This window comes from Zootoca vivipara, chromosome 13, assembly GCF_963506605.1.
Source record: "Zootoca vivipara chromosome 13, rZooViv1.1, whole genome shotgun sequence".
NCBI classification, from domain to species: domain Eukaryota; kingdom Metazoa; phylum Chordata; class Lepidosauria; order Squamata; family Lacertidae; genus Zootoca; species Zootoca vivipara.
In genome coordinates, this window is record NC_083288.1 from 54,443,808 (window position 1) to 54,455,434 (window position 11,627).

An 11,627-nucleotide genomic window follows, 5' to 3' on the forward strand; every position below is an offset into this window, starting at 1 on the left:
ACCTGGGGAACTGCTGTGGCAGCCAGCAGTACAGTCCAGGTGATGCAGGATTTGGCCATTTACCAGATCTGGAAAGGTCACGCCCACCTAATAGTCACATGCAAGGAAGGGTGCTCCAGGCCAGGAGGAACAGGAAGTTTCGACTGACTGGAACAAACATTCCCTTGCATGTCCACTCTAGCAAAACAAGGAATGTTGTACTTGACTGTTCCCAGTGGGTGACATCCTCAAAACCAACCCTTCCCCATCCCTTATTTAAGCAGAGTCCGTGGCGGCGGAAGATGCTCAGGCACCTGGAGCGGCAAACATGACATGCACCTGGGGGTGGGACATCGCTACGTAGTGCGCATGTGGGGCGTCGCTACGTACAACGCATGCATCGTACATAGTGACACCCCACATGCGCACTACGTAGCGCTTTGCCAGCGGCACCGGAATCACAGGTGAGGGGGGAAGTGTTGTTGCTCTCAGGTTGTGTTTCTGGGCTTTCTCAATGGCATCTGGATCCAAAGACAGGATGATGCACTAGGTGGGCCTTTGGCCTGATCCAGCTGCAGAACTCTTCTCATGTTCAAAGGGGCATGTTTCCATTGGGGGGGGATTCCCCTTGGAATCCCTTGGAATCCCATTGGGGGAGATTCCCGTTGGAGGTTCAAGTAGAGAAGCTCACATCAGATTCTCCATCAGCCAGACTTTATTCAAGAATGCGAGAGCATTTCCATTGGGGCAAGTTGTATATAAGGAAATGGACGTCCTATTAGCTGTTCCTCCTCCTCCCAAGCACCTTCTGGCAAACCAACCCTTCCCCATCCCTTATTTAACCACAGTCCATGAAAAACAGCTTACTCAAGGTACATTTGCTGTATGTGTCAGAACCCTCCTTAGACCTCACAGGGAGTGCTTTTCACGGGGCAGTTCACCACGAGGTTCCTCTTGAACTGGTTCTTGCCAGTCTTGTGGTCAGGTCTTCTTCTTGTGTATGTGACAATCGGCTTCACTAAGAATGGTTCTAACATTAATTCCACCTCTCAATGAATGGAGAATAGTGGCCAGAGACCACTGTTTATTTGTTTGCTTGCAGTTGCAACAGGTAGGACTCAATCCAGTGGCTTCAAGCTTTAAGAAAGGAGACTTTGACAAAACGTCAGGAATAACTTTCTGATTATAAAGAGTTCTTTGACAGCAGCATGGACTGCTCCAGAGGTTTATAGACCTCCCCTTCCTTGGAACCTTTAAAGCAGAGGTTGGATGGCTATCTGTCATACCATAGGTCTATTCCCACACTATGATTCCGTAACTCTATGGTTTCTCCCCACTGTCAGTGCTTTGATGGGAATTGAAATGGGAACTCGGTCTGAAGTCCTTTCCAAATTCCAAGCACAGATATGGTTTCTCTCTTGTGTGAATTCTTTGATGGGAAGTGAGACTTCCCTTTTGACTGAAGTTCCTCCCACATTCCAAGCACTGATACGGTTTCTCCCCTTTATGAATTCTTTGGTGGGAAGTGAGAGATCCATTCTGACTGAAGCTCTTTCCACATTCCAAGCACTGATAGGGTTTCTCCCCTGTATGAATTCTTTGATGAGCGATAAGATTACTCTTCTTACTGAAGTTCTTTCCACATTCCAAGCACTGATATGCTTCCCCCCCTGTATGAATTGTTTGATGAGAGATGAGAATGGCACTCTCACTAAAACTCTTTCCACATTCCAAGCACGGATATGGTTTCTCCCCTGTATGAATTCTGTGATGGGAAGTAAGAGCGCGACTGTCCCTGAAGCTCTTCCCACATTCCGTACACTGGTATGGTTTCTCCCCTGTATGAATTCTTTGATGGAAAGTGAGATGGCCCCTCTGAGTGAAGCTCTTTCCGCATTCCAAGCACTGATATGGTTTCTCTCCTGTATGAATTCTGTGATGTGACGTGAGAGTAGCACTGTGACTGAAGCTCTTTCCACATTCCAAACATTGGTAGGGTTTTTCTCCTGTATGAACTCTTTGATGGGAAGTGAGACTGTTCTTCTGACTGAAGCTCTTCCCACATTTCAAGCACTGATAGAGTTTTCCGCCTCCATGAATTCTTTGGTGATAAATAAGACTGTTTCTCTGACTGAAGCTCTTCCCACATTCAAAACAATGAAAAGGTTTCTCCCCTGTATGAATTATTTCATGGATGGAAAGATTGACCTTCTGTGTGAAGCTTTTCCCACATTCCAAGCACTGAAATGGTTTCTCCCCTGTATGAATTCTTTGATGGGAAGTGAGACCTCCCTTCTGAGTGAAACTCTTTCCACATTCCAAGCACTGATATGGTTTCTCGCCCGTATGAATTCTTTGATGGGAAGTGAAATTGGCCCTGTGACTGAAGCTCTTTCCACATTCCAAGCATTGATAGGGCTTCTCCCCTGTATGACTTCTTTGATGGGAATCAAGAAGGCCACTCTGACTGAAGCTCTTTCCACATTCCAAACACTGGTAAAGTTTCTCCCCTGTATGGATTCTTTGATGGAAAGTGAGATTGCCCTTTTGACTGAAGCTCTTTCCACATTCCGAGCACTTATAGGGTTTCTCCCCTGTATGAATTCTTTGATGGGAAGTCAGATTAACCCTGTGCCGGAAGCTCTTTCCGCATTCCAAGCACTGATACGGTTTCTCCCCTGTATGAATTCTATGATGGGAAGTGAGATTGACCTTTTGACTGAATCCCTTTCCACATTCTAAGCATTTATAAGGTTTCTCCCCAGTATGAACTCTTTGATGAGAAGTGAGAAGTCCGCTCTGACTGAATCTCTTTCCACATTCGAAACACTGATATGGTTTCTCCCCTGTATGAATTCTTTGATGGAAAGTGAGTGTTTCCTTCCGAATGAAGCTCTTTCCACATTCCAGGCATTGATGTATTTTCTCGCCTGTATGAGTTTTTTTATGGAGATTGAGACTGCCCTTTTGACTGAAGCTCTTCCCACATACCAAGCATTGATATGGTTTCTCCCTTGTATGAATTCTTTGATGGGAAGTGAGATTAACCTTGTGCCTGAAGCTCTTCCCACATTCCAAACACTGATAGGGTTTCTCCCCTGTATGAATTCTTTGATGGGAAGTGAGATCAGTCTTCTGACGGAAGCTGCTTCCACATTCCAAGCATTGATAGGGTTTCTCCCCTGTATGGATTCTTTGATGGGAAGTGAGATTGCCTTTTTGATTGAAGCTCTTTCCACATTCCAAGCATTGATAGGGTTTCTCCGCTGCATGAATTCTCTGATGGGAAGTGAGATGGGAGCTATGTTTGAAGCTCTTCTCACATTCCAAGCACTGATAAGGTTTCTTCTTTGTATGAATTCCTTGATAAGAAGTGAGATGGCTGCTCTGATTGAAGCTCTCTCCACACTCCAAAAATTTATGTGGTTTCTCCACTGTGCGGATTTTGTCGTAGTCTCCCTTGTTCATTTCCAATTCATCACCACCTGCGATGAAAAGAGAAACAGATTAGAGCCTCCGGAAGAAATGTAGCTCCAAATTATTGAAGAATGTTGATTAATGCTTGTGATAGAGGAAGAACTAAAATATCTTACATGGGCGGTCCTACTACAGGGTTCATATCCTTTGTTGATGAGCATTCATGGATGTATTTATGGGAATCTGAGATTTGAAAAGCCTGGCTTTCCTCTGGAATGGATTTTGTTTTGTCCAATCATGGAATCCGCTCCATCTCCAAGGTCAGTAGTCTCTTTGGTCAACCAAAAATTGACCACAAAGCCTGACAGAAGCTCCCTCCACTTCCCTAACCACTCTGAAGCCAACATTTGAAAAGGACAGGGCAGTTCAGGCCAGCCAGATCATTCTAAAGAAAGGCAGAACTGGACAAAGAATTTTCACAGACAAAACAGTCAATAGTCCCTCCATTCAAGGTGGCCTGTGGGGGTATTAGGACTTCAGATGCTGTAGGTGGTGCAGTTAATCAAAATCTTAGGACTGCATTACATATGGAATTTCAAAACAGATATACAGTAATGATCCAACAGGGAACCTTACCGAGAGAGGCCACGATCCCACGATTCTCCTCCATGACTTCCTGATGCAGAGCTCTCTGGTCAGGGTCTAGCAATGCCCATTCCTCGTCTGTGAAATGAACAGCGACATCTTCAAAGCACAACGAACCCTAAAAGGAAAAGGTCCTCCTCTTAGACAGTAGAAAATGAAGTACTGTACTACATATTGTGCTGTTGTTTTCTATCTGTTAATTGCTCTGTTGTTTTCATGGGATTGTTTAATGGGATTGTTTCCATTTTAATTATGGATACTTACAGGTGAAACTCGGAAAATTAGAATATCGTCAAAAAGTGCATTTATTTCGAGTTCCGGTTTCGCTTGTGAGGGAAATGGCTGACCCCTGTTCCATCTCGCCGACCTTCATGGGGAATTTGGCGGCTGCTAGGGGAGTAATAGCAGTCTCCCCACCCCACCCCGGTCTTGACGGGGGGGCCGCTGGCCCGCGGATGCCCCTTAACCCACCCCGATTCTTTGAGGGGTGGGGGGGCCTGGGCCAAAAGCACCCATGGGGGCTGGAACTCCCGGAGGCCACCCTGTGCGAGCGACATCTCCATGATTAAAGAGGATAATTGGAATTAAATTCATGGACGTGCTTCAAAAGAAGGGGGAGAAGATACTGCCAAGGAATTTTCAGCTGCTGAGCGCGAGGAGTTGAGGGAGTATTTCATCATGAAGAAAGATTGATTGGGACAGAACGAAAAGGGAAGTGAACTTTTTATTCTTTTACTTTAAGAGGTACTTAACACTTAACACCTTCCCGGACGCTCTGCCCTGGTATTTTGAACAAATGAGAAATGGAAACGAACTGTGTGATCATCGGACTTTATATAAGTAGAGAACTGCTATTTAGTATGTTTTTAGAAGCTGCTTGCGTAAAGCTGTGAGTGAAAAAACCTCCCCAATTGGACATGTCGCTGGAGTGTGCCTGGAGCTGTCGGGTGGATTTACGAGGTGTGACGCACATTGAATTTGAACAGTGGTCTGAAGCAAAGAGCAGCTAAAGGGCAAGGAGAACCATAAATCTGCTAAGAGTTTGTGCATAATCTGACCTAGTTGTGCCTTGCCTGGAAAAGCTGTAATTTTGTGATAATTGGACAGTTTGAGAGTTGGAGAAGAAGGAAAAAGATCTGAGTCATGCGAGATGGCGCTTGCTGTGCTTGTTTGTGCTGGACGACCGACGCAGCAGGAGAGGCACTCCAGATAATGAGAGATTTATGGGGAGGCTGGTCTGGATAAAATTCGCACAGGAGAACGAACATGTGTTGAATCTTGTTTGATGCTTATCTCAGCAGCTGTGGCAAAATTGAAAGAAAGAAAACATCTAGAGGGAATGTTGGAAAAGATAGACCTTGAGTGACTTTTTTTTTTAAGATTTGGACATTAGAACAAAGACGGCAGCGCAGACAGTTATCTATGACCCCCAGACTTTGAAGCATTGGGAACTCATTTTTTTATGATTTGGCATATTATTTGGTTTAATTGATATGTATTTGTATAATTTGGAATATTGGAAATATGTGAAATAATTGTGTTTTAATTGGAAAATTAATAAAAAAAATTTTTTAAAAAAAAGTGCATTTATTTCAGTATTGTAACTTATTATTATTTTTCTTTTAATTTTTACAAATGCTTTCTTTTGGAAATTCCACAGTAATGAAACAAGTAGTTGCAATAATACAAAAATAAACATCGGTATTACATTTCATTAATTACATTCCATTTATAATTGACCCGCCTAATGACAAATAATTGCAATTACAACAAATAAAGGCTTGACATATCTTGCTTTGCATGTCATGCATCTATCTCATAAATTGGTTTCATCTTTAAAGTTGCCTTACTGAAATAAATGCACTTTTCGACGATATTCTAATTTTCTGAGTTTCACCTGTATCTTAACATCTTAATGGAATTCTTTTATTGTGTATTTTAATGCTAGTTATCAATCTTTGTGCAAATGGATGGAACGCCAATATTGTCTGCTCAAGCTTTCCATTTGCCAGACGGAAGAGTCCTTCCCTCCTCTCTTTGTCTGCTATTGGGGGTGGGGTTAGGGGGAGAAAGCCCTGCTGTGCAGCTGATGGGGCTGGTAAGGTGAATCCTGATCACTGATAAAATAATAGAATTCTTGAGCTGGAAGAACTGGAAGAGACCCTGAGAGTCAGATCATCAAAATCCTGCAATGCAGGACTCTCAACTAGAGGACCCCTGACCAAGGACCACCCAACCTCTGCAATGAAGGAGAGTTCACAACCTTCCAAGGGGGGTCAGTTCAACTGTCCAACATCTTACTGTCAGAAACCTCTTCTAGATTTCTGTTGTTAACGCAGCCTAGAATAGCATTAGCTGATTTTGCTGCAGTTCTGTCTTTTGTCTGTCACCCAAAAACATTTCTCCGTATTTTCTATGCAGGGGAACTACTATTTTCTTGTTCTTCCCCTGGCTTCAAACATAGCCAAATAAAACTTTTAAAAATTATTTTGAACCTCTCTTGCAAACCTGAGCTTTGGCCCACCAGACCTTCTCCCCACAGCTGTTGCCTCCTCTTGTCTACTCCTCCTTTGTGCCCTTCTTACTTTTCAGCTCATCTGTAAGCTCCTTAGGCAACCACACCAATTTCTCTAGATGCCTCCCACTTTTCTTTTTTGTTGGGCTTGTCTGTATTATGCCTTCAACATTTCCGCTTTAAGAAACTCCCAGCCACCTTGGAAACCCTTCTCTTGGGAGTATTTGTGACCATGGCATCTCACCCAGAAGCCTCTGAAGCTTTTTGGAATTGGCCAGAGTGCATGACTGACTGCACTCCATTTTCGGTTGCCTCTGAATCATGAAACCCAGGAGGACATGATCACTTCCTCCCTCATTTCCCAGTAATACAACTTTGTTGACACAAGCCTAGAGGAGAGAGACTTGTTTGGAACCAGAGACACCCTAGCTACCCCACTCCTCCCTCGGCCTCCTTCCCCCTACCTGATCTTGTTCCACAGCCACTGATTCTCCTCCACCATCATAAAAAGATGGATGAGGAGGTCTTGCCGGCATCGTTTTGTCACCTGCAAGAGACAAAGTTAAGTTTATTCCATGAGTGCCTGCTGCTCTCAGGGGTGAAGGAGTGCTTATCTAGGCCTTAGAAAGATTCTCCCCTGCTGATGTTTGTACCAGTCTCATATTTTCATTGTGCAAAGACACATCTCACCTCCAAGTGTCTTCCCCCAAGAGATGAGAAGAATCTACAGATTAGTTTCTAAATCCACAGCATGTGACCAAATGAAGAAGAAACTCCTTCCTCCTTACCCAGAAGCCTCTCTCTGGCGTCCAGTGAAGTCCTCTCTGCCTCAGACAAATCAGGGCACATTTCTGCAAAAAGATCCTTTCCCTGAAAGAAAAACAGGGATTCCAAACAGAGAATGGGGAGAAGGATCAGAAAGCGAATGGCAGATAAAATCTGGGGGTATCATATATCATTCCTTGGATGCTTTCCAAAAAAGGAGGGGACATTAGTAGATGATTTTAGGAGACTCTCCCTCCTGTTTGGAGCCCCTTGGGAGTATCCAGAGGAAAGTCTCTCTCACCTGCTTCCTCTCCTCTGCCTGACTCAGGAGAAAACCTTCGGCCAGGGCCACTGCCTGGGAACTGGTCTCCGCTCCGCATTCCCTCACCCAGCTCTCCATCTCCGGGGGAAGGACAGCCAGGAACTGCTCCAAGATCACCAGGTCCAGCATCTGAGCTTTTGTGTGTCTTTCTGGCTTCAGCCACTGACGGTCAAGGAGGTAGAACCGGCTGCAAACCTCTCGGGGTCCTTTGGCCTCCTGGTTGCAGAGATGTCTGAACTGTTGGCTATGCACATCTGAGCGGAGGGTGTCCTCCTCTCCTAGGACCTGCTGCACAGAGTTTTCCCAGAATCCCCCACTGCTCCCAGTGCCAATGGCATGGGCTACTCCTGCTTCAGGACCAGCTGAATTTTGCTTATCCAACTCTGCTCCCAGGAAGTCTTCCAGAGATCTCAAGGAATCTGTTTTTCCTTTCATCATGTTCTGTCTAATTGTCTGAATTACAGCTGCCAGCAACTTCTAAAAAGCAAATATATTGTTCCATTATAAAATTGACACATACTTAGGAGAAGAGAAAGGTTTCCTGAGCAAGCGTGGATGAGTTTTGCTAGGAACCAGGACTGGATCGCACCACAGCTTTCTTTAATAAGGAAAGGAAGGGGAAGTAATCCGCTAGCCCTCCTATAAGGAAAATGACCATAAAAAATGTGCAGGCAATAGAACTGCTTCTGTGAGTTGAAGCAGCCTGATTGCTTCTACTGTACCTTGCAGTGTTTTCAGTCAAGGAAGGAAGTCAGAACTATGAGTGATGAGTGAGTCATTTGGACCAAGTATAATGTGGACACTGGGCTAAAGTGGGGGTGCTAACCAAGGGATTCTCAAGAGTTTCTCTCCCTCCCACTCTGACTCCATGGCATATTTTTTCCCCTCCTTCTGTCTCATTTTCTAGCACTTGGAACCTCCAACCTTCTCAAGAAAGACTCCTGGGATGGGGTCCCCTTTTCTTTATTCTGAGGGCCAGATCCTGATCTGTCCAACTCCTTGAGGGCCATGTGGACAAAGCCAAAGCGCAGCATTTAAAAGCAAGCAGAACAGGATTCACCTTCTTTCTGTGATTGTGAAGCTTTTTTAAAGCTGTTTTTAAGGTTAACAACAACAACACCAACAACAAAAAACCTTTCCCCCCCCCCAGCCATATATGCTTGGGGTAAGGTAAAGGTAAAGGGACCCCTGACTGTTAGGTCCATTCGCGGACGACTCGGGGGTTGCGGTGGTCATCTCGCTCTATAGGCCAAGGGAGCCGGCGTTTGTCCGCCGACAGCTTCTGGGTCATGTGGCCAGCATGGCTAAGCCGCTTCTGGCGAACCAGAGCAGCGCACAGAAACACCGTTTACCTTCCCGCCGGAGCGGTCCCTATTTATCTACTTGCACTTGGACGTGCTTTCGAACTGCTAGGTGGGCAGGAGCAGGGACCGAGCAACGGGGCTGCCCTTGAAGACAACTTGGAAACTGGTTCAAAATGCAGTAGCCAGATTATGGGCTTGCTTCTCTCTCTATTCGTAGCATTTCCATATCTGCTTTTTCTTCGAGACAGGATCAAAACTAGGTTTTATTTCACCCAGGTCAAACACCCAGTTTGCCCCACACACCCCACGTGCATTTGAACACACACACAGACAGGCTGGGAGCCTCAATGGCTCCCCTCTGGAGGCTCCACTTGGGGCCAAGAGGGCATCCTAGTGCCAATTCCTTGGTTGGGGAACGCCTGGTTTCCCCCCTCTCCAGATTCTGCAGGCCATGGTCCCCCTGGCCCCCTCCACTATGCCACTGCTTTCCACACCACCACATGGGCTTCCTTTCTAGCAGGGCCTCTCCTGCCTTGGATTCCTTTGATGGCGATGTTAAGCACAATTGATTTAATTCACACTGAAATGGGAATGTCTGTCTATTGCCAAGAAGGGAACAGGCCTTTTCTGTGGTGGCTCCCTAACTGTGGAATGCTCTCCCCAGAGAGGCTTGTCTGGCACCATCATGACATATCTTCAGGTGCCAGGCAAAAACATTCCTCTTTACCCAGACCTTTGGCTATTAAATAAACTATGGCCTGTAAAAGTACGGGGGAAGAGAACTCTTACAATGACGACTATTTTATTATTAGGCTATTTGTCAGTATGCATTTTACTATGTTCTTATTATGTTTTTATCATTGATATTCTGTTATGATTTTTTAAAATGTTGTACAGCACCCAGAGATCTTTTGATAAATGGTGGTATGTAAATTGAAGTAATAATAATAATAATAATAATAATAATAATAATAATAATAATAAATAATATTGGTGCAAGGGTTTAACTGGAAGATTCCATTGAAACTTCGGACAAGCAAGAAGAGCTGTCTGTGAGCTTTAACTAGTTGATAATTAACTGGTTGTTGTTCTCTAGCAGCCAGTGAGTGACCTTAGATCCCAGGGGAGGCTACTGAATAGCAAATTCGCCATCTTGGCAGGGTGGTGACTGAGTCTTTTGTTCTCACCGACTCTCCTGAAGGGAGAGGAAATGGGAGGCTGTAGGAAGAGACAGACCTTTGCTTATGTCTGTTTGGAATGTTCTTTCTTCTCTCCCAAAACTTGATGGAAGCGCATGGGTGGTCTTCCCCTGTCACCAATTAATCTACATTGTGCCTCTGAGCATGTGCAGAGTGTCTGCCCTCCCATCCCCATATTTGAATATCCCAGTGGGCATGGAAGAGGCTAAGAAACAGCCACTGCAGAATGGCAAGAAAAAATGGGAGCAGCAAATGTCGGTGGATCTCCCAGCAGTCCTCAGGTTTTTCTATGGAGCCCCCCCACCCCCACCCCGCCTTGGCCTCACCCTCCTTTAAAGCCACCCAGGTAGGCGGCCAACCCTTCCTCCTGCAGGAGGGAGTTCCACAGTTCAGCCAAGGACATAGGGAAGGCCAGCCTTTCTTTATTCCATAGGTCAGGCTTTTTGTATATTTGCATCCAGCTACAACCTCTGTTAATCAATGGGGCTAATTCCTCAGTCTGAATGGGGTTTTTTTTAAGACATGTTCTTTTCCTCTCCCCCCAAGGGGCAAGTAGTGCTTGGATCCAAAGAAAAGATACAGCCCTTGCAGACCTCCTGGGAGCTCAGCCCTCTGAGGTTTTGCAGAGAGGGATGGGGCAGGGCAGGAACCGCTAGAGTAGCCACTGGCTTAGGGACCCCACGCCTTTGAGGGGCCCCACAACAATGGATCCAAATAAAATTGATTTGATCTCGAAAGAAAATGACAACCTGAGGCAGAAGCTTCAAAGTAATTTGCAAGGGAGGACCTGAGATTTCGACTACCGAGAGAGAGGCTCCCCCCCCCCCGTTTCTCTCCGCGCATCCGAAGGAGAAGAGAATGGAGATGGAGACTCACCAGATGCCAGAAGATGCAGAGACAACAGTCCCCTCCGCTTGCAGGAAAAGACTTGGGAAGGAGGGGCTCTGGCTCTGGAGGACCTGACACCCCCCCCTTTAATACATGTCCTCTCTAGGAAGGCAGCATCCATTCCTTTTAACCCTTGGCTAGCCGAGCACACCCAATTCACCCTTCTCCCCACCATTTCCCCATGATTGTAGGCTGTTTTGAAGTGTTTTTTTTTTAAAAAATATTGTGCTTCTCTGTTGTCATCTGCCCTGTGAACTTTAGGTGGGTAATTGAAAATAATAACAGGTAGGTAGCCGTGTTGGTCTGAGTCGAAGCAAAATAAAAAAAATCCTTCAGTAGCACCTTAAAGACCATCTAAGTTTTTATTTTGGTATGAGCACATCAGCAGTCGTTAACAGCCATCTACAGGTTTACCACTCCCATCAGCCCATCACCCATTCCCACCCACCCCCACCACCCTCTGTATATATATAAGGGTCTGACACTTCTGTTTGAAGTGTATCTTAAGAAGTGTGCATGCACACGAAAGCTCATACCAAAATAAAAACTTAGTTGGTCTTTAAGGTGCTACTGAAGGAATTTTTTTATTTTGA

General features: G+C 45.3%; 1 protein-coding gene across 1 annotated transcript; it reads right to left on the reverse strand.

Annotated features, from left to right (window-relative positions):
• Positions 1–401: 401 nt before the first annotated feature.
• On the reverse strand, positions 402–11,080 carry LOC118078340 (zinc finger protein 420-like). The gene is made up of 6 exons (XM_035102163.2): positions 11,023–11,080; positions 7,623–8,120; positions 7,345–7,426; positions 7,021–7,103; positions 4,033–4,159; positions 402–3,464 (listed from the first exon to the last, which is right to left on the reverse strand). Exons 2-6 carry the CDS (start codon positions 8,079–8,081, stop codon positions 1,300–1,302), a joined length of 2,916 nt encoding a protein of 971 aa, XP_034958054.2. The 5' UTR covers positions 8,082–8,120; positions 11,023–11,080; the 3' UTR covers positions 402–1,299.
• Positions 11,081–11,627: the final 547 nt, after the last annotated feature.